The sequence below is a fragment of the Mya arenaria genome, chromosome 5, assembly GCF_026914265.1.
Source record: "Mya arenaria isolate MELC-2E11 chromosome 5, ASM2691426v1".
Classification (NCBI taxonomy): Eukaryota; Metazoa; Mollusca; class Bivalvia; order Myida; family Myidae; genus Mya; species Mya arenaria.
Window position 1 is genome coordinate 59825108 of NC_069126.1, and position 22671 is coordinate 59847778.

Here is a 22671-nt window from a genome sequence, read left to right on the forward strand (position 1 = left end):
GAAGCAGTTGAGCACGTGAAACAATTTGTAACAAAGCTTATTTTTAATACGTCTAAATAAGGTTGCAGTTCGGTTAAGAACATTAGTAGTGGATTGTATTGCCTTCATTTATTTGCCATAAATCTTCTTTTAACATGTATCACACACACACACACACACACACACACACACACACACACACACACACACACACACACACACACTCACACACACACACACACACACACACACACACACGCACGCACGCACGCACACACGCACACACGCACACACGCACACGCGCGCACATACATAGACACACACACACTCCCAATTATTTTATCTAGATTAAATAGACAGAATATTGTCAAATCTAGAAAAATTGTACTATGACTGATAACCTATGAAAAGCGACTGATGTATCTGTATCCCATGCTAGTCTGAATAAGTCTACGATTATATAGGGCAATGACACTTTTATTTTTATTTTTCTCATATCCACTAAGGTAAACTATACCAATAGGACATCTGACCATTTTGATATTAAGGATAAATTACTCAGCTCTACAAATATAGTGCGCATCCTGAATTTGAATTTGCGTCTTGCCAAACGGATATTTTTGCAAAATTTCTGGCCTGAATGCGCTAAGGTCAACTCGCCTTAAAGGGTATGGAATCTTCTCGTTCGGTAAATATTTTAGATTAGCGCGACTGCCATCTTGGCGGTGATGACTAGGGTGCATAAGTTTAGAGCATTCTAGCTTAATCAAAATTTTAAGTTCTATTCTAACATGAAAGGACAAGAAATATTTTCCTGAAAGACGTTTTAGTCTGATTAAAATTGTTTTATTTCTGGAATATATATTTACAATATGATACAAAAACGAATATAAAACAGACACATTGCAATGTCATATTGTTACAGTTTACATAAAAAAGCAGAAGAACAAGTTTTAAGCAACGAGTTTGTTTTGTCAACACTCCAGGTTTCTACAATAACAATAGCCATCACCATAAAAGTGTTTAATACTACAACTGGACAACTGCTTCGGAGACAAATACTTAACATTAAATGCCGACTCGTCGATATATTGTATGCTTCATTGTTCGTAAACAAGGCAGATATGGTATTGTTATTCAACGGTTTTTATCTAATCGAACAAAACAGTTTGTGTTGACAAATTGCTTGGCTTCAAGTTTCTTTTTATAAAATCACACTCTCATACCGACCATTTTCTTGTTCTATGAAAGACATCTACGTTACATTTCCCCCTTCTGCGTGTGTTTCTCCATGACATTGTCTGGATTGTTTGGCTATGAAAAGTTACTCGTTATCTATGTCGTTGTCGGAATTGTTTCGGTAATCTTATCATACTATATAAATTGTAATAGCTCTATAGTTAGTAACGCCAACTTCATGTGTTGAATTAATTTATGTTTTCCAAAGAATAAAAAACTAGCCCTTCATTTACTTAAGATGTAACCTATAAATCACATGTAAGTAACCTTCACCTCCTTCTGAGTTTGAATCCCCCATAACACTTCCTGGATTGTTTGACTCTGAGAAGTAACGTGTCATTTCAGTCACCTGTGACCCTGTTGGGATTCTTTGGCTTATATTAGAGTACGGGTTACTACTTTCGATCAGGCATTGCCTATTTTCAGTCGCACTTGTTGTCAGATTAGTTCCCGCCTGTACTGTAGACGGGATGTTTTCATCAATCTCATTATAAATTCCAGGAGACAACGTTGCGTCTACCTGCGATAACAAACGTACCATCAAATTGAATAACTATACACCCGCTACTGCGCTGGTGAACTATTGAACATGTGGTTTATAAACACAGATAACATGCGATCTATGAGAAATGCTTAAACATTCCTTTTTATTATTTACTATATTGAAACTTATGAGTAAGCATCTTAAATCCGAATTGAAACCAAATGCGTTCAATAAAGTGAACATTGTATGTATTGTTATAGGACACGATCTCCCTTGCCAGTCTTTAAATAAAGTATCGATTTAATTGACACACTACATTGACAGTCACGGTAATTCTTACACGCAATGAGTCTTACATTGGCAGTAACGGATGCTCTTAATGACCTCAATTACACAATTTTTGTTCTCCAACGGACGTAAGTTTGTATACAACTAATATTTGTTTTTACTGAATAACAATATTGTCATTTTTCTACAAGACAATATTAATAGCATAGTAACCACACCTCATGAGGCCTATTCGGAGAAGGGACTGCAATGTCTTGGTACGTATGGTTGCCATCTTGACGAATATTAACATCCTCGTACACTGCAAATATGAGTGAGTATTAAAGATAAGCATACTTTAGCATAAACCTACTTTTAGCCACTTTTATAATATAAAAAGTATGAAACTTTTCTTTGCTAATTTTAAAAGTCTTAGCTCATTATCGCTATGTATGTAAATATATGTTTTCCCACTTTCGAACTATAATTTGCCAAGAGATAATCTTAAAGCAAAGTGTTGCTTTTTGTGAATGCCTTTGAAAGATAGGCTGGTAATTGGTGCCCGCAGTAATCGTCGGTATAGATAGTAGAGAGGCACTTCTATAAAAGACTCAAGTTAATGTATCAATTAGTATCGAAAATGCAATATTAGACTGAGCATTTATGTATGACTTGCAAAGATATTTAATTTCCAATTTATTTGAATATTAACGTTTGTATTTGTAATAAGTAAAGTTTATGCTACTTTCTTTATCTCGATTGTAACGTTAGCTTATAGAATAACTTTCGAGTTCATGTCTTTGGTAGAAACCAGTACTGGTGTTTATTTTGAGAGGCCATAGAAAGATAACGCTGGTGGGAATCGGACTTACAACATCCTGGTAGTGAGGCGGACACCTATACATAAATACCACTGAAATTTTATTTTTTTTAATTTTAGAAAAATATTTTTCCGTTTCATAATTTAAGTGTTTGTGTTACAAGTTGTTTATTTTGTTTATCTATTACATTGTTCGGTGCCGCTCGATATATAGTTGATCATCAGTCAACGGCGGGGCATCACATTTCCACTCTGTATAAACTCTACCAATATTTATGCAAAACGGTACAGAAACAAGCTCAGTAGCAAAAAGTGTAAACATAAATCAAGTCTGATTTAATGTTTCCGCAACAGCCACTTCAAAGCAATTCAATTCAAGAAAAACATATCAAGTTAAATTCAATGCCGAATCTTAAAGATAGCAGTTGCGTGAAAGCATTGTTCACATGAATGTGTCGAATGAAATGAATGTTGTTTTTTTTTACTTTCGAAAACATTAAAAGCATTTTCCAGACAGGACAACATTGCAAGAAGAATTTATAACACAAAACAATATTTCTTTTCACAAGAACGTTGTTCTCGTTTATAACCAAAAACACAACTTCGGTTAATAAAACGCGTACTTTTACAGTTAGATTTTATAGCTTTACTACCTACGTTAAAGCTAAAGGGGAAATAAATATTAATCAATTTATAAGAAAGAATTATACATGTATTTCCTCGACACCAGCGCTTACGAAAGACGCACACAACCAGAACAATAATTCCTAGAGCGACAACGATTATTCCAGATAGCAGTATCCACAGAAAACTTCCTCTTCCGCTTTGTCTTGGTTCTGTAAAGCAAATAAATACAGTGCATATTGACTTTAATATTTGTTTAAAGATTAAACAGATGCCACCCTGGGATTCATTTATATTACGAATGCAAGACTCCGGGGATTGTTGTGCAAAATATCCAAACAACTCTCTGCACCATACAAGTTATCTACATAAATACTATCGTCATCAATGGAAACGACTAGCTAAATAAGTAAAGAAAAATATAATATTTTACTTTTTGAGGCTTAAAGAATATCCGAATTAAAGTGGGTTTAAAGGTTTAAATCACATTCTTTTTTAATTAATTACTTTCAAAACGTAATACATACACAATTTTATAAATGTTTGTTCTACAGATCTTTGAAATTTGAAGAAGCATGATTTAAACAGAATTTTATTCAAAATGAAATTCAATTCAATTGCAAAGATATAATTATTCAACAAGGTGGTAACTGATTATAAGCCTAAAACTCAATAGTGTTCAGGATGTAAATATGTAAACAACTACAACAACGTTATTTACCTCCCTTATCAATAGTGACAATTATGGACCCTCTGTCACTGCCATGCTTGTTCTCCGCAATGCACAAATACTCCTGTTCAACGTCAGATGTAGTCATTTCATAAGTGCATGTTGATGAATCAAAGCACAGCTTTTCATTCGACAATAGAGTAGTAGACCAGGTGATATTTCCATAAGGAAAGGCATTTGCAGCACAGGTGAGAGCTAAGTGGGTGTTAGTTGGAACGGGTAAAACAGACGATGAATAGACTACAATTTTCGGCATTTCTGAAAATAATTTATTACTTATTACATATTTTAAAGTAAACTAGTAGGGTAAACGTAACTAACTGATTGAGACGGTTACTGAACGATTTTCGCGAAAGGCTTTTTCATGTAGAGTTACATAATTTAAATTAATAGTTGTTTATATATGGTATGTATTCCATAGATTATTTCGGTAAAACACGTATACAAATAACAGAATGTTAGAATACTTCATATAATAAAATAGGGGAAAAACACGAAGTGAATAAAACGTCAAATCATTCATTCACTTATAAATGTTACAACAAATTGTAACAGAACTTACTTGCAAATTTTACACTTGTTGAGTTTGATAAAGAGTTTAAAAAATCTGGACATTCAGTCCAACATGTTATTTGCTTTCCAAAATCGGCATCAGTAACGTTGAAATGGATCGTTGAAATCGATGTGTGCTTAAACGTAAAGTATTGATGTAAAGAATACTTGAAGTTTTCAATACTTGATTCCCATGCTATATTACACCCGGGATAAGAGTCTAACGCAGAACAACGGACAGCTAATTCTTTTGATGGGTTGCCTTGATCAATAATGTTAAGATTCAGTCGCGATGGGGGATCTGGAAAAAGGGTATACGAGAGGTGTCACAGTAAATCATAAATTATAATTATACCTTCTTTATTTGACCCACGATATAATGGTTGTATGTTTTCAAGAAAAGTCATGAAACACGTAGAAAGTGTATATAATAAATATCATGCAAAGAATATATATCATCATACTTGTAGTTAAAGCAAATTAAATGTACAATGAAACATATAAATGGTGCAAATAATAAATATCATGAAACATGTAATACTGAAGGTATCTAACTATATTTGAGGCTTCATTCAATCTAAGTATCTTAAAATATTTGGCCCGGACAAACTATCGAACAAGCACTAACTTTTAGAACAAAATGGAGATGACTCCATGAATATGCATGATATGATTATGGTTCTTATGAACAGCACTTCCTCTCATTGCCATCTATCTATATTTCAATTTTTATTACAATCCCATCTGTAGTTTTAGAGTTTTTTCTCCGGAAATATTCAAATACAAATTGTGAAAAAAATGTTAAGGAGAGATAACTTAATGAAATATGACCGATCCTATCGTTATTTTAGAATTTATTGTCCGGACAAGGGTACGACTAACGGACAGAAAAAAACGGCGACTGTATATGCACTCCCTTCGGGGAGCATAACAATCACGCAATAAGGTAGTTTAGTTCTTGAATTGTACAGGATATTAAGATTCATACTTACATTTGTATTCCACACGTAAAATGTTCGACATATATGTGTTTGTATATAAGTTATCGACATCAGGAAGCTGTTGACACCACATTTTCTTATTTCCCCACTCCTTTTGAAAGGTATGCAATTTCAAAACAGATTTGAATAAGTTAAACCCTGTTTTGTTGTCAAATTCAGACGATACATTAGTATCAATTTCAGATTTCTCAACAAACAATTTCAGCCGTGGTGTCGGTCTTGCTTTCGATGATGTGCAAGTTATATCGACTTCTTCTCCTTCCAGAAGCACTGGACTCGCCGAAAGAAATGGTGGGCCCTCAGGGATTTCTTGATAGCAAAAATTTAAAGAAACAATTTAATTCAGATTTCAATCATCTAAAAATTGAATCAGAATATGATGCAGGCAACGGTTCATATGCACAATATAGTCCATTGATTGTACAATCAGTGAGTACAACGCCACAACATTGAATGTTTTTGAAGTTGAATGACAAAAAGTTAAAATATCAATTAGATATTTTCAACAATATCATTTAAATATTTATTTTCACTGAAAACTAATCAACAGTACTTTCGAATTCTACCCTTTTGAAACAGCAAATTATGTCAAACATAATAATTTCACTAAACAAAAGATTCCATACAATAAAATAATGTTATTTTGGGAAATAAACATACCTAACTGTTCGTTAGGGAAATGTTTATTCTCATTTCTTACACTTTCTTCAAACTGATAGCTCGAACATATGCTTGCAGACAGACACATAAAGACAAACAAAATAATGATTGATCATATGATTGCGGACATAATCATAAATAGAAACAAATGCTCGAACATAAATGTAATATCATGTTTTTAATATATTGATAAAATGTTGAAACACAAAAACTGATTTTTTTTCTGTATAATAATTATTGCTTTATTCTGTGTATTTACTTTAATGATAACTAATTTTGCCACGCTGATCATGAAATTACCCACGCATCAAATAAAGAATATTGCAAGTGTTTTACCGACAACAAAAATTTGTGCTTCCACTGACATATTCCGGGATATCCCAGAAACTGTACAAACTGCATTCAGTCCATGCATATCATCGGACGGCCTTTCTCTTGACTGTAACCCAAAATTTGTCGGCGACTGACGGACTAAAGTGAACGCAATAAATCCGATTTTAAACGTCACATTAGCATCGTTGTATTCTCCGTCGGTAATGCAATACACTTTTGCAAGTGTTTCTTCTGTCTTGAAAAGGATGCATTCTCTGCATGTTGATGTAGTGGTCAACGGACCTATTACTGGCATGCCTGAAAGAACCGATAAAACCTTCGTTTGGCAATTCAAAACAGGAATGTTTTTCTACATTTAAGACCACTGACAATTTGTATATACGACCCTTTAACCTATGACAGACAGAGGTTGGAGACTTTTGGAATGCGTCCATCGGCACACTGCCCCAAATAGACGTTTAAACATGCACTCTTCTTTATGTTAAGCAATGTAACGATATACTCATGGCCTAGCTGGTGAAGCTCTAAAACACCTTTTGCTTGTACAATGAACGTTTTATCCCCATTCCTGCCATTGATGGGTTCTTCAGCACACTTGTATTTTTTCCTTGTGCAACTTCAGGAGACAGATAAGATGGTTCTTTCAATGAATTTTAAAAACTTAAATGATTTGACTCATAAATGCTTCAAAGGAATCTTTGTCTTCGTTTGTATTTGTTTTTAATAAAATGGTAGTATGAGTGTACGAAAACCTTATTTAAAATCTAAAATATTGTGCATGTACAAGAAACGATACGGGTGCTTAAACGAATGAAGCTTACCAAAAACTTCAAATCTTATATAATATTATGAAATAAAAACAAATATCTAGAGTGATATTCATGATCATTTTAATTAGTGAAAAACCAATATTACTACGTATGTGGCATACGTTTTCAAATGTTCTACCGTTATCAGATGATATTTTCAGCGTTATAGAAACAAGTTCACAACAACGAAAAACATAAATTTGTCAAACTAGTTAAAAAGGAGAAATGTACATAAGCATTCATATTGACCTATATTATCGTAAATAATTATTCTTATATAGGAAACAATGAGATTATTTTAAAGAAAAATAAACAAACTTACCAAGCCCTTTGCATTGATTTATTATGAAATAAACAAGTATCCAGAGAGACATCTTGTTGAACAATTATATTTAAAGTGGTGTTCATTAGTGATATAATAACTTGCAATTGTGAGGTACTTAAGAACGGAAAGAGCACAATTAAACTGTCTTACAATGCATGCATATATGTTACGGAGTCATAGATATGATTAGTTTAAGTCAATAACTCTCAATATTGTGCTGCAAACTCGCCCTGGAACAATAAAAACACGTCTGTATCAATCTGCATGTATGCCGATGTCCGACAAACACGTGTACTGTGATCGTACAAATATCTACGGCTGAGTCATAGAGTATGTTTGAGCATGGTCGATCTATACTTGGAACTGTTTTACAAGAATATTTGTTTGAATGGTCCTGGTCATTTCGTTGGACCTATCATGAATCATCTAAAACATTAACATTAGAACAACTCTCAAATATTGGACGGATCAAGTAAAACTATTATGCAACATTTTTTTTTATTTTGAATATACTTTGCTTACGCGTATATTGTTTGCGTTTATACATTCAAACTATGAGACAGTTCTAGATATAATTGTTTTACCCAAACCCGGGGATCCTACATTTAGTGGCAAATTTGGATATTTCTGAGCTTGTAGGCCATAGTTAACAAAAGCAATTTATAGATCAATATGGCTTGAAATTAATACTCCTTAATTGTTGATATCTTATACGAATGTGCAATAGTTTATGCTCTATTCGTATTGTAGCAGACAACACATCAAAGTTACCAGAATGGCAGCACAGGAATGTTCACTTCTTGTCACTTTCTTACAAAGTTATCTCCATTTTTGTTTGAAATATAAACTAATGCACACTGCAAATACAAATACAACTCGATGGCAATTTATTCCTGCATAGCTTACTCTCCCTAATTTTGCTTCTTAGCAGAATTGGTACATGACGTTACCTGGAAAATTTCAAAGGAATTAAATGAAACGTTCAGCATCTATAGTAAAATCACAATTATCACAATAAAACATTTTTTGGCTCAAAGCATAAGTTGAGTAAAGTACTGAAATAAATTGTATTAAGCTTTGGGCGATGATAAAAATTGAGTTCGATATATGCATCTCATAAATACATAAAATGTTGGACACTTTCTTGTTTTGAATGATGCATGAAGAAACCTACAAAATGTAAAGCGAATTTCCTTTCAAAACTAGGTACTTATGTATAAAAAACGTATTTATGTACCAAAAGAATTCAGTATCTAAATTCTAAATACAATATATATCAAACAGAAAGTAAGCATCAAGAGGCATATTTGAAGGTGGGACTTTAATGACTTGGGCCGAATGGCGATCGTCTTATCTATAGTGACATCCTGGTACACTATACATACAGAATAGTATAAAGATCACACAAAAAAATCCAGCCTTGTATTGAGTAATATAACAAAGATGCTGATAGTAATCTAGTGGTACATGTGTCCGCTATTCACCCAATTAATATATCGCCTCCACATATAGGTCACGATGGAACTACAGGAATGAGCTGGGTCACGACGAACCTTTGGGGGATGTTTTGGCTTGTATTGCAATGTTGTACAGTTGCATGAATAGATAGTTTTCATGCGTCGACAAATGAGGCATTGCAACAAATAACATTCTTATAAAAAATGGCATGTTTTGGATTCATACGTTCGGTTATTGCGACAATCTCACGACAAGCATAATATTCTTTAGATGTTTATTTTCTTATTGCTGCAACTATGATAAAGGGACACAACTTGTATTCATGTTGTCATTAAATTGATCAGATGTTGTTTCTTTTAAGTTGTACTCTTAGAGCAAATTGTCATAAAGTTAAGAAAATATGTCGATCTTTAAGGGCACTTAGGCCCAAAATTACGCCCGGCATAAGAGTACTTCGGATCATTGAAGTAGTTTGTACCAATTATTAGGTGTTGGGAGAGTTTTACTCAAGAAAGACCAACATAGACAAAAAACGAGTAGACATACAAATCCTGTTCATAACTCTAAGATGAATTGTCAGTAGGTGAGGCCTAGCACTACTATATATCATGGTGATAATGTGTACCGTTGCTTAATCAAATTCAACTTAAATGGCCTGATGTTTAAATTACAAACACCTGTTAAATTATACATCTATGAGGAAATGCATTCGGTTGTATAGAACTTTTTAGCAATCATATATGACAGAAAACTAACTGAATTATCCATCAATTTCCCGCTAATTTAGAAGCGGGTAAGCTAAATTAATATGTAAAGTGACACCATTTAATCTGAAAACCGGCCTTAGTAAAGCAAACTTGTTTCGAATATTGAGGTATAGTTAAGGTTGAACCTCATGTTTTATTAGTGTTTCTTTATAACTAAAGGAATTTACTCTAACAGAAATAGAATATAAATAGTGATCTTCTTTGTTCATCAAAAATAGCCTTTCATTCCAATTTTATAATGACCTTGACCTTGAAGATGCCGTTTGTGTTTGTCAACTTGCAGCTATGTACGAAATAGATCTATTACACCTATAAATAGTTGAAAGCGTCAAGCAACAACCTCTGATAATGTTTTGATATTTATGTACATACAATTCATTATCATTCGTCATCAATGTTTTATTCAAAATGGTCATAAATACTTTTCAAATTGGAAATAATAAACATTCCATAACTACCTTCTAGGGTAGGTGTCATACTTTGAACTGAAAGTAAAATTGCTCTTGACATCCAAGTGGTAAATGGTGAATTGCAATTGGTAATATATACTATATAGAGGTATATCGATGTAAAAAGTATTTGGTGAAATTTGCTATATTCAAACATATATGCTTTATAAAAGTTACACTGTTCGCAGCGACGTTAGAGGCCTTATCGTAGTTTTAGGTCGCACCGCATTATGCAATTTCAATAGCGTAATCTGTATTTTTAAGTTAAAACAGCAACACCATTCTGTTAATTATTGAACCAATTTTGTTTGCCCATTGATTGTGCAAGACGAAGATATAATTAAAGTTAATATGCAAGATGAAGTAACTGTTATTTAATTATTTTTATATTTTTCATGAAAATCGTTGAACACTGTTGAAATATGATGTATTTGAGGATTATTGATTACTCATAATCGGAATATATTTCACTGAATCAGAGAAAAACAACTATATTTCAGAATATTTACTGTTTGTGTTCACTATGATTATGTTTATATATTGTGATATTACACTAAAACAGTATGTATCATTCGCCGAATATTCGGGTTTTAAAAGAAAAAAATGCATTCCATTAAAAAACATGCCAAAGAAAATGTGGATATTCAGTATCCGTATTATTAGGGTATTTGTAAAGTCGGTAGAAATTCGTCATTATGTCTGTTATGGTATGCGTCTTTAATTCCTTGGTAATATCACTGCTATTGCTAAAAGTAGGTGTTCCAAAAGTACTTCGTCTGTACATAATCATTTTGGATTGAAAGTTTGAGATGTAAGACAATGCTACCTTTGGGCATACAAAACTGTATTGAAACATTTGTTGTTAAATATTCACGTTTCGAAAAAATGTTAAAAACAAACAATAACTCAACTTAACACTTAATATTTGTCTTTGGTTATCTTCAAGAAAGAACAAATGCATTAAATATCCTATGCATATCAATTATTTTGTATAGGTCTCGGGGATGTATGATTATAGCCATTGGTTTATTTTTAACATATTTCAACTTTCATCAATGTGCTTTTTTTAAAGTCAAATAAAGCATGGATATCAAATTATCCGAAGAAGTCAACATTTATCAGCCAATATTCTTACTTTGTCGGGTACAAACGTAATAGGCGAAGTAGGTGTCAGGGACAAGCTGATCACATGACTGCCGTTCATAGGGATGTTTACGTCATTGTAAGGCGGTGCCAAATCGCAGAAAACGACAAATCTGTGACCTGGGGTGATATGACGGGGAATAATCGTTATCCATTTTCCTAAATAGTTGAACATATGTAAGTATCCGCCTAAAGGGTAATTCCGATTCGGGTAAGGATGGTTAAAACTGTATTGATAAAGATTAACTACATTTCACATGTGTAACATGACATACTTAACTAAGACGTTTAATGGTACAGTGTGAAAAAAACTTATAATTAAGCTTTCGACACAATCAGTACCGGTATCCTATTTGGAAGGCCACGGTTCCAACATGCCTGTAACGGTTCTAAACACAAAGTCTCATTGGTTAGAGACAGACATCTATAACTCTAGACTATTCTTACTTTTACTAATTTATTAACCAAAATTCCATTTTATTACGATGATATGTGTCGTTATTCAATAAGATTATTAATATGTAGTAACACCAAATACGCTTTTAACTACTCTCACTTCTCTTTTAATGTCTTAAGATAAATCATTTCAAATTTGTAGCATATAGACGAGACTATTTCACACATACACGCGTTATTAATCGTGGAAGTTAAAATTTTTAATAAGCTTACTTTATCATTTGAGATAATGTTGATCTGTTAATTGTAAACAGCATATTGCAACTACTGAAATTACCGCTTTCAGGCCGCGAGATGGACCGTGAGTCAATTATAAGCGTACCAATATAAGAACCCAGCCTACACTGACCAGGTCAGTAAACCAAGCAAACAAACCGCCCTCAAGCATCCCCTTTAAACGCAATGCATATAAAACGAACCAGAGTTTTACGTCTATTGTTTCCTATGGAATCTGAGGGTTTCAAAGTTGTTAATCAAATAATGAAAGGACAGTTAGTTCAGGATTTGTGCACTGATAGAAATATGGTATACGTTTTGTGCACTGATAGTAATGCGGTATACGTTATTACAAAATGCGATAAATTATTGATATATACGTATGTCGAGCATTTGTTACAATTATAGTATACATTGTGGTAAGATCGACAAGATACAATGTATTCACAGGCAATAAGATAACAACGCATCAACAATTGACAATGTATTTAAAAAACATACAGCATACTAAATAAGAACATTTATGCTATAAGTTGTAAAGTCATAGATAAAATAATTTATTTTAGATGCACAGATATCATGATTTAACATTTTATAATAAAACAGCGCCATGACTTGTGCTTATCAAAGGTGTTCCCGAATTCTATATCATATTCAGGTAAGTGACAAAATGATATGAAAATAGTTAAACAAAGAACTTAATAACAAATTATTATGAACATTGCAACAGCTTAACAACATTCACAGTGTTCATTAATCTCATTTAAAATAATACGAAAAAAGCATAATTATTACCCGCCATTTACATGATTAATAGAATAAGCTATAACGCAAAAAATAAGATGCTTGTATTACTTCCTTAATGTTTACACATTCCAGCATAAAAACTAATTCATCAGCCCGACTTATCCGTACCTTAGCTCTATTTTCGTTCAGTTGGAAAACAGTTCACGTCTCGTTTTAAAGCAATTATGGATCTATACGCGCATGCGTTACCAATTAGACTGCCATTCTGCCATCTAAGTATGGGCTTTTCTGACAACTGGATTAACTCTTGTGCATGTTATATGTTGTGTAAGTTTATCATTTTATACTATGATTTGTTTTACATCTCATCTTTATTATCTTCAAATTAGAGATGCCTTCAAATATTCTTATTTCTTCAATGTACCTTGTACTGATTTGTGCTTGTAAAAGTGTGAGTGTGGGTACTTATCTCCAATGAACACCGCTGACCATCAGATGGAAGCGACCCCAACAGAGGTAATAAAGATTAAATTTGATGTTGGTGTATTATTTTAATGCTGTTTGTGTCAATGTGTGTTCTTCCTTTAGTGTCACCATACGATAGTCTTTGATATTTTTGTGGCTTCTATTGTATTATTTAAGCAAACACTCTTATTTGGTTGCTAAACACCTTATTAATACCAGTCATTAAATCATTATCGTGCTTTCTTCGTGAAGGGTGATATTTTGAAGGTAAAAAGCACCGAATGGTTAGACAATTAAAATAAACAAGGGAACTCCTCGACTCCACCTTTGTCACGCTCTCTTTATTCAAACTGTCAGTTCCTACAACGCTAATATTTATTGTTGTTTTTATACCAGAATAATTTTCTTCCAGTATTTATGGTAAGATTTGTATTATGTTGTAAATTATGTACCGACAGGCTGTTAAGGCTGTAGCGGGTTGTGTGAATAACACCTTGTAATCTCCTGAAACTGCTTTGTCAACTAACCTACCAAACGGTAAAAACATCAAAGCAATCTGATTATGCTCTTATCCATAATAAAATAGTTATTAATAGTCTGAAAACATGAGACACGATAATTCCTATGTGTCCAACCACCCGATGTTCCGACGCAATATGTACAGATTATACCTTATAATGCCATTTACCATGGACATTTGCAAAACTCATTCGAAAAAGGTAATTTTAAGGGGTTTTAATTGATATATCGATCGTGGTGTTTGAAATAAAAGTAATGAAAGTAATTGTTTAAAAACACAATTCATCAGATAAGTTGTTTTGAAATTAAATTATTTTATATGCTCATTATTATGTATAATATATCGTTATATTAAATTCTAAATAATGCTAAGTGGGACTCTATTGCTGAATGTGTGCACACATAATATTCTGCCCTTACAAGTAAACAGTACTTAATTGGAATGGGTCCCGTGGTTGTTACTAAGGCAACATAGTGGAACAAGATATAAAAGGAAAAACTCTATACAGCAGTTACTTCCAGTGTCGTAAAGTAGTCCCTGTCACGACGCATGTCATGTAATGATGGTCAATTTCTCAATCCTTGGGGGTCCTTCGGTTGCTACCGTGACAACCGAGCGAGAACAACTGACATCCAAGGACAATCTCTATACAGCAGTTACTTCCAGTGTCGTAAAGTAGTCCATGTTACGACGCATGTCATGTAATGATGGTCAATATCTCAATTCGTGGGTGTCTTTGGTTGTTACTGAGGCAAAATAGTGGAACAATGTTAAAAGGACAAGCTCTACACAGCAGTTACTTAATTTTCCGAAATGCGATGACGTTCAACATCAACTGTGGTCTTTAAAAATATATATATTTAAAATAATAACAAGTCTAACAAATTAAAAAAAAAGATTATCTAAAAAAACATTTGTTTGTTCTTGTATTTTTACAAACTAAATATTGTTTTATGCGCGTCCTAAGCTGTGTCTTCGATAACGTAGGTCTTGCGGCATTATTCTTCTAACATATAGCAATTGTAAACTATGACCGTACAATCACCTTAAATCCAACGTTGACCGTTCTGCTACCTGTGTGTTGTTTGAATATCGACGAGTTACGAATATAATTTATTTTTGAAAAAGTATCGTTAAATTAACCACGTGCAATTATGTAATTGTTCGAATAATTCAAATATTTATCACAATAAACCCTTGTTATGATCTCGCATGACCACAAACAAGAAATAAAGATACGCTCAGCGTGATGAATAGTTTGCATTTATAAATTGTTATTTCAATGTTTTATACTCAGGAAGTTACTGATTATATGGATTCGTTTGTAAAAAAAATGATCTGTATTATTTTCTAATCAAATCATAATCATAATATCAATAAGATTTTAATGTATATCTGTATACAGGAACAGATACAAGAATGGTAAACATAACATTAATAACATTAAAACATCGCTTAAATAAGTCACACCTTGAAGCGAGGAGTGTACATATAAGAAACGAACGCGATCTTGCTGACATTACAAAGTCTCATATCAATAACATATCTTTAATATAAATAAGTGCAATATCGGTTTGGCTTGATTTTCTGGCATGTTCCAGTTTAGTAGACAAAGCCGTTTTAGAAGATTACAAGGTGTTATTAACGTAAGCTTCCTCAGCTGTCGCAGCATGTCAGTGCAATGACTAATTAAATAATCAAAGCACCGCCTTGCTTTGGTCGAAAATTGTTCACTGTGTGTTCCCGTCCACATGCCGATCAGTTGCGTATTCCAGGATGCAGAAAAAGGAAACGCTAGTCAACACTCTATTTTATCGTATGCAGTCAGCGGAATTATACAGGATTTTATTTTAAAACGCAGTCTTATACAAAAAAGACCCACTGCATTCAAACGGTTCGTCACCACTTATATATATCCTGGAAGCACCTGCTTACAAATTGATGAAAACGATATTTTTGGAAAATGCATTAGGATTTTGTTCAACCATTTTAAATAATCAAAACTACAGACAAAAGTGCGATAAGTGAAATAAATATCTTGAACGACTTCGGTCGACTGTAAGTTATTTTACAAGATGTATTTAATAGCAGAGAGCGCAAAAATATTAAATGATTGGTGAATGTTAAAAAGATTGCCGGTGGTCTTCTATAGTCTCATAAGGTAGAAATACTGTGTGTTATGTACCTTTCTTTCAATTAAGCTCGGAATCCTTCATAAGATCCATTGTGTTTGACATTTATTCATCCATTTTGGAATATTAAAACAACATTATTAATTGTGGTAAATATATTTAGAAGTATATATAAATATTTATATATATATCTTACATACTGTATTTTGATTATAAACACAAACAAACACAAAATAGAGCAAATGCCCGTGAGTGCGTGAACTGTCATTGATAATTTGTGTACAAAATTGCGAGCTTAAATCTTAAAAATGGATTTTAAGTTTATGTTTGGGTTAAAGTTTTTGCATACCGACTTTGACAACGACAATATGGCGCTAACAATAATTTGCCTTCCTTTTAAGACAAAAAAACACCTGGACAATTTTTATTTGTGTGAACATTTGAAAGGTTTAAACCATAATGTTATTTACAAACAGGCATTTGAAGCCTCAATATACAGATTTTTGGCTAAATTGATTTCATTGTTTAAAATCCCTATATCAAAGATGAAATATTTCTGGTGGTAGAACAGCTAATACCAGATACCTGATACTGCTGATGTCATTATAAACATGTGTTTGGGAAATATTCCAAAATAACCCTAATTGATCAAGCACAATATAGTTTGTAACAAGGATATACTGTCTGTGATCGAGCCGAGGTTTTCGACTAAATAGTCGGTACAATTTACTTCCAAAATAACATTATTCAGACAAATTTGCTAATAAGGCAATTAACAACAGGAATATTCCGTACACATAGTTATCTTTTATAGTTGTCTGCTTTGAACTAAAAAAGGCACTACATGGGCACAAACAAGTATAAAAAAACTTATCTTTAGGGTTAGTCCTAGCAGAGACTAGACGAGAGGCAATGACTGATTACATTACCGAAGAGACTTCACAATCATCAAAGTATAACGATTATTATATGTTGGGGTTACCGCCGGTCATCAAAACAAGAGTTTACTATGGATTAGTATTCAACTTTACACTTGTCTTAACACCTATCAATACTAACTTAAAAAACTAATAAAAACTTAAGTCTCTTAACAGCAAACTGGACCTATAAAACAATCTAGATTTATTTTACCATAAACGGATCAACTTATTGAAGTCCTCAACATACTTAACTCGTCACATGCAAATAAATCCATCCAGCTGTCGCCTTACAGCCCTAAGGCTTAACACATGCTCGTATTGATCCGTAGATGCTATAAATCAGATGTCCTCTGGTGGTTGACTGAATAAAAATGGGGCTTACGTACGGTTAAGTCAAGTTTATTGTTTTTTCTCTTTTTACGTTACTTTATTCGAAAGCGTTTATGGAAGCTATAAAATCAGGTTATGATTTTCAGTCATTTGTTTTTGCTTTATACGTGTGTGTTGCCTTTCACTAATGCTTTACTTGTTATCATGACTAATTCTGACGATATCTTTGACAGTTGCCAACATTGCGTAGTATTATAATAGTATGATTTAACCTTCTTTCAATAAGGCCTATCGTGGTCCTTTTCCTTTGGATGATAAAACGTTTGTTAAAATATTCTCATTTAAACATATGTGACATAACATTATATACATTACCAATATAGCTTTCTTTAATGTGTTGTATCATATTCTGTTCCGGAATGTCAATTAAAAGCTAACGCATATATATATATATATATATATATATATATATATATATTGTATGAATTAATTGTTGTCTTCTAGCAAACACGAAAAATGAAAACAATTTGTCCTATTTATGTTATCAATAGGTAAGTATGATCTGAACATATATATTAATATCAATACACATCATTTTATAGTTACAGAAACATAAATTTATCATTACGCATGTACTATGCTAACTTCAAGTGTAACTTTGTAAATAACAGAGATAAACACAGATCTATTTAAATGAAGGCATTTAATAATCCCGTTTATATTCTATGTACTGTTTAAAGGTGGAGGCTTGTTAGCGGTGTGTTGGCTGGTTTGCCTGACCTGGTCTGTAGAGGCCGAATACACCTATTGGTATGCATATAACGCACCTCGAGTATAATTTATATTAGTGTCTTTAGTCAATGTTTCATGTGTATGCTGTCTGATTGTTTTTCAGTTGTAGCATCCGTGTTTCCTTGTATTTTCAGTGTAAGATCTTATTTTATTTCAGAAACATCTTAAAAAAAACATATTTTCACGAGTGGCGAAACCATGAGTGAAAATGTAGTTTTTCTATGAACACTAGTATTAGTAGTATTCAATGTTGTTTTTTTAATTACCCCCTTTTTGAAAATATTGTTATGTACGCCTCTAACCGTGGGACGCCCCTCACACACACTTATAAGTGATGACGTATCTGTCCATTTTCTATTTCAATTTTCTATCAATGATGTCAGATTGTTTCGTTTGTTTGCGACATGTTTATAAGCTTAAATTAGAAGTTAGTAATAAGATAACTATTGGCATCCGTGGCATTCCTAACATTGTAGGTTTTGGTAGTTACGACCTTAATATCTCCAGTATCAAGATGATTGTAGAAGTGGCCTTGAGGTAAAGGTATCCGCCTCACAAAAAAGTCCAAGGATTGATTCTCATTGGGATAATGTTTGTGTTATGACGTTTGAAAGGATACCAGTACTGAATGCCTCAATAATGACTTTTACCAGCTATAAATAACAGCGCATTTCCTTATTTAATGGTTCGTGTTTTATAATTGAACCACGAGCTGTCTTTATTCATTTGTAGCATTTTCTTACCGTTTTGAACCAACTTTATTCTTCATAAAAACGGACACCGATCCTTTACAAAGATTCTCTTTTTTAGGATCATGGATACGATAATTCCCGAACGCATCTTCCCAGGCCATAAATTTGCCGTTTTCTGCGACTTGGCAGCGGCTTATAATGACGTCATATACCCAATGAACGGCAGTTACAGGATCAGCTTGTTTTTGGCCCCTAGAATGCCGAATAGGTTTGAACCTGACAATGTCAACGTAATGGTGGATAAAGGTTAACCACTGCAAAAAAATGCAATTCATTAATTCCTTTCTCTTTAAAGAAAACATATAGAGTATAGTTTGTTTAATATATTGTAAAAACAACACCAATATCTTCTGTCAAATATTCCTCGAATTTATATAGAAATATACACTGTGAGTATGACATAAATTGCATGCGTTCTCTTTTTAAGATAACCCAAGGGTACTTCTAAGTATTAAGGTGAGGGAGTTACTATGTAATTATAACGTGACTAGTAAACAACTATGACTGCACACGTTTCTTTGTACCAATAAACAGTACTGTTTATGCACTTATAAAGGTCTTAATTCTAGCATAAAACTGACAAACTAAGACGTTTTGAAATACATAATAAAAGCAGTACCAAGAAAAAATGATTGTCTTGCATTTATGAAGAATTTAATGAATTTCGAACTCTACTGACATTTAGAAAATGAATATCTTAAACCTGCCTTACCATTCGTTTGACAGTTTCCGGAAAATTTAAAATCGGGAAGCTACAGCGGGGATCTTACTGTGACAAAAAATGGAATAAGGGTTGGTGGTATTTCTATCTTCGCTTATGTACAAAGCGATTCCGAGGACAGCCTACTACCTCTAGTACAGACGGACAAAGGCATCTACAAGGCTGGACAAACAGGTATAGAGGATTTAACCTAACAAGAGGTCGTGGTATATTTTGTTGATGTGCTGTTAATGTGTAGTAGTTGAACACACGATGTAAAAACATGATCAGAAATTTAAACCATGAAATCGCTTTTTAGTTCAGTTCCGAATTCTGGTCATAAACAAACAACGGATAGTGGTACAGGACACATTCACCATAGACATATTTGTAAGTGTTCTGTTTCTTTTAATTTTGGTTTGTTGTATGAAAGGAAAAAAATACGTTTAATTCATGTAAATTCTTCTTGTTGTGATGATATATTATAACTGTTGTTAGACACGATCGGTTTATATTGCTTACTTTAATTTAAAGATGCACTCTTACTCTAAATAGGATTTACCACAAACACAAATAATAATATTGTTTTAATTTTCCAAAACGAATAAATGTCGAAACTAAATGGTTCTAACGAAGGAAACCGAGTTAAATCTGAAAGAAATAAGCCTAGTACACGGTATTTCTACCATATGAGACTATAGTAGACCACAGAAAATCTTTTAACATTCACCAATTATTTAATATTTTTGCGCTTTCTGCTATTAAACACACAGTTACAATCTTGTTATCAGTACGTTATAGTTCCTATCAATACATTGTTTAGTCAGAAGTTAAAGATTTATCACACAAAATTGATGTTTATATATGTAAATGTATTGATTTTGAATAAGAGTGTCAGTTTAACCAATTTATGTCAAAAAATGAAATTTGATAGTCATTTGTTCATGCGTTTTTTTTATCTGAATAAATCAAAATAAGCGAAGCGGTTCTGGAGAATTAAACGGTTATCATTTTCTCATTTTCTGGAATAGCCCTATGTGTTGTATGTGACCCTTAATTAGTTACTGACGGCATACTAATTTGATCGATACTTTGGTTTCTTTTTAAAGACATTTTGAGGAGTTCCTTTCAGAGGCTATACGCTCAACTGCACGCAAATATTACCTATGTAAAGCACAAGTTAAGGTCCCAAATTACACTAACGGAGATACCAAAACGTACAAACGAGGCATAATAGTTTTACCTATTAAGGAAAAATTGACATGCCATTACTTTTTTGGCCTTGGAACAAACACTGGTTTTTACATCTAATGGAAAAAACTGGGATAGTTCCGGCAACCTGGAAGCACCTTCGATCTTGTTTGGAGAGGTCTTAGCACAACACTCACATTGCGTCACACAGATCTGCTCAATTTGGATCAATTAACATTTGATTTGAATTCAAGCATAACATCGTGTTTTTGTAAGTCTCCTGTTTTATCCGAATTAAATGAATTTCCCCTGCCTTTTAAAACATTTTTTTTTTCAATTGATATTTCATTGATATAAAACTTGCCATGGCGGCTTAAAGAAACTTGTTCGTGATATCACCTAAAGTCTTCTTTTCTTCACAGTTGGGAATAATAATAATAATAATTAATAATAATAATAATAATAATAATAATAATAATAATAATTAATAATAATAATAATAATAATAATAATAATAAAAATAGTAATAATAATAATTATAATAATGATAATAATAGTAATAATAATAGTAATAATGATGATGATAAAAATAATAATAATAATAATAATAATAATAATAATAATAATAATAATTACAATAATAATAACAATAATTATAATAATAATAATGACAAAAAATTGTTTCTTCTTTCAAGGACGCGGATTCAAATCGCGTGCGACGCTGGGCTAACGTCACTGATAGTAGCGGGGTTTACGTTGGTAGAATGGAAATGTCCAATTATCCTGTTCTTGGGGAATGGACAATTCAAGTTTCGAATGAGGTAATTGATTAACTTTTTTTATTTGGTTTCTCAATCTTTTTTCTTGGTTTTGTTATAAATGGTCAATGGTACGCGGTGAAACGTCAGCGAAAACACTATAAAAGTGTTTGGAAAAGGTGAAAATAGTATTATTAAAAGACGAAAATATTAAACCTTCCCGAAAGATAAGCAATTAACAGTACTGTTTTTTTGGACGTATGACATTTTTATGATAATATTCACTTTGAAGCAAATAAGAATGTTAAGAGGTATAGGCGTATCATTGAAACCATTAAATATACATGTACAATATGTATAGTTGTAGATGTTATTTAAAAGGCTAGACCACATGTTTTGGTTTTCACAGGCTTAAAAAACGTTGTGTCTCACTAAACAGCTATGTTAAAGGTAAATGCCTATTAGTAGTATAGAGTTCGGAGATTATTTCAAATAAATTAGGCAATATGACTCTGCGTACTTAAGCAGTTAAGTATATATGGAATTTTTTATAGTCAGTAGTCATACAGACATCAAGTTGAATAATAATAATATAACAATTTTATGTTAATAATATTTCATTGTACATTAAAAACAAATGCATGTGGAAAGATTAAGGTATCTTATTAATGTTTATGCGTTATAGTTATTATAATATATGTTTCCTTAATCTTTATCTTTGGTCGTACAAAGTAAATCTTACAGTAACTATGTATGTTTTCTTATATCATTATAGAGTTTACATAGAAAAACAAAATTATAGACATCATCGAGCACATTAAACAACTGGCATTTTCTTTCTGTATATGGAATAGCTACTAGTTTATGCCATCTACCTGCCTTTGCTTTTAAGCTGTGCAATTTTTCTCGATAAAGCAATCCAATATTTTGTAATATTTACATTGTTAGGACTTGAACTTAAGATAGAAGCCCATATCTTCTATTTCTACAAGATTCTGCTAATTGGAGCTGCAGTTTTATTTAAATATATCTGTAATTCACTGCTTAAATCA

The 22671-nt window shown here is 32.6% G+C and overlaps 1 protein-coding gene and 1 pseudogene across 1 annotated transcript; one reads left to right on the forward strand and one right to left on the reverse strand.

Annotated features, from left to right (window-relative positions):
- Nucleotides 1–932: 932 nt before the first annotated feature.
- Nucleotides 933–7892, reverse strand: LOC128234583 (uncharacterized). The gene is made up of 8 exons (XM_052948883.1): nt 7821–7892; nt 6693–6986; nt 5688–6005; nt 4706–4996; nt 4135–4401; nt 3500–3625; nt 2209–2291; nt 933–1738 (listed from the first exon to the last, which is right to left on the reverse strand). The coding sequence occupies exons 1-8, from the start codon at nt 7870–7872 to the stop codon at nt 1448–1450; spliced, it is 1722 nt and encodes a 573-aa protein (XP_052804843.1). The 5' UTR covers nt 7873–7892; the 3' UTR covers nt 933–1447.
- Nucleotides 7893–18732: 10840 nt separating this feature from the next.
- Nucleotides 18733–22671, forward strand: part of LOC128235840 (CD109 antigen-like) — a 32393-nt pseudogene continuing 28454 nt past the window's right edge.

What these genes read in the sequence shown, in the direction of transcription:
- LOC128234583 (XM_052948883.1), bottom strand. Translation starts at nt 7,872, where the DNA reads ATGTCTCTCTGGATACTTGTTTATTTCATAATAAATCAATGCAAAGGG. An exon ending in TTTACGTGTGGAATACAAAT is followed by an intron (nt 4,997 to 5,687) that starts GTAAGTATGAAT and finishes CCCTTTTTCCAG; the next exon opens with ATCCCCCATCGCGACTGAAT. An exon ending in TGTCACTATTGATAAGGGAG is followed by an intron (nt 3,626 to 4,134) that starts GTAAATAACGTT and finishes TTTGCTTTACAG; the next exon opens with AACCAAGACAAAGCGGAAGA.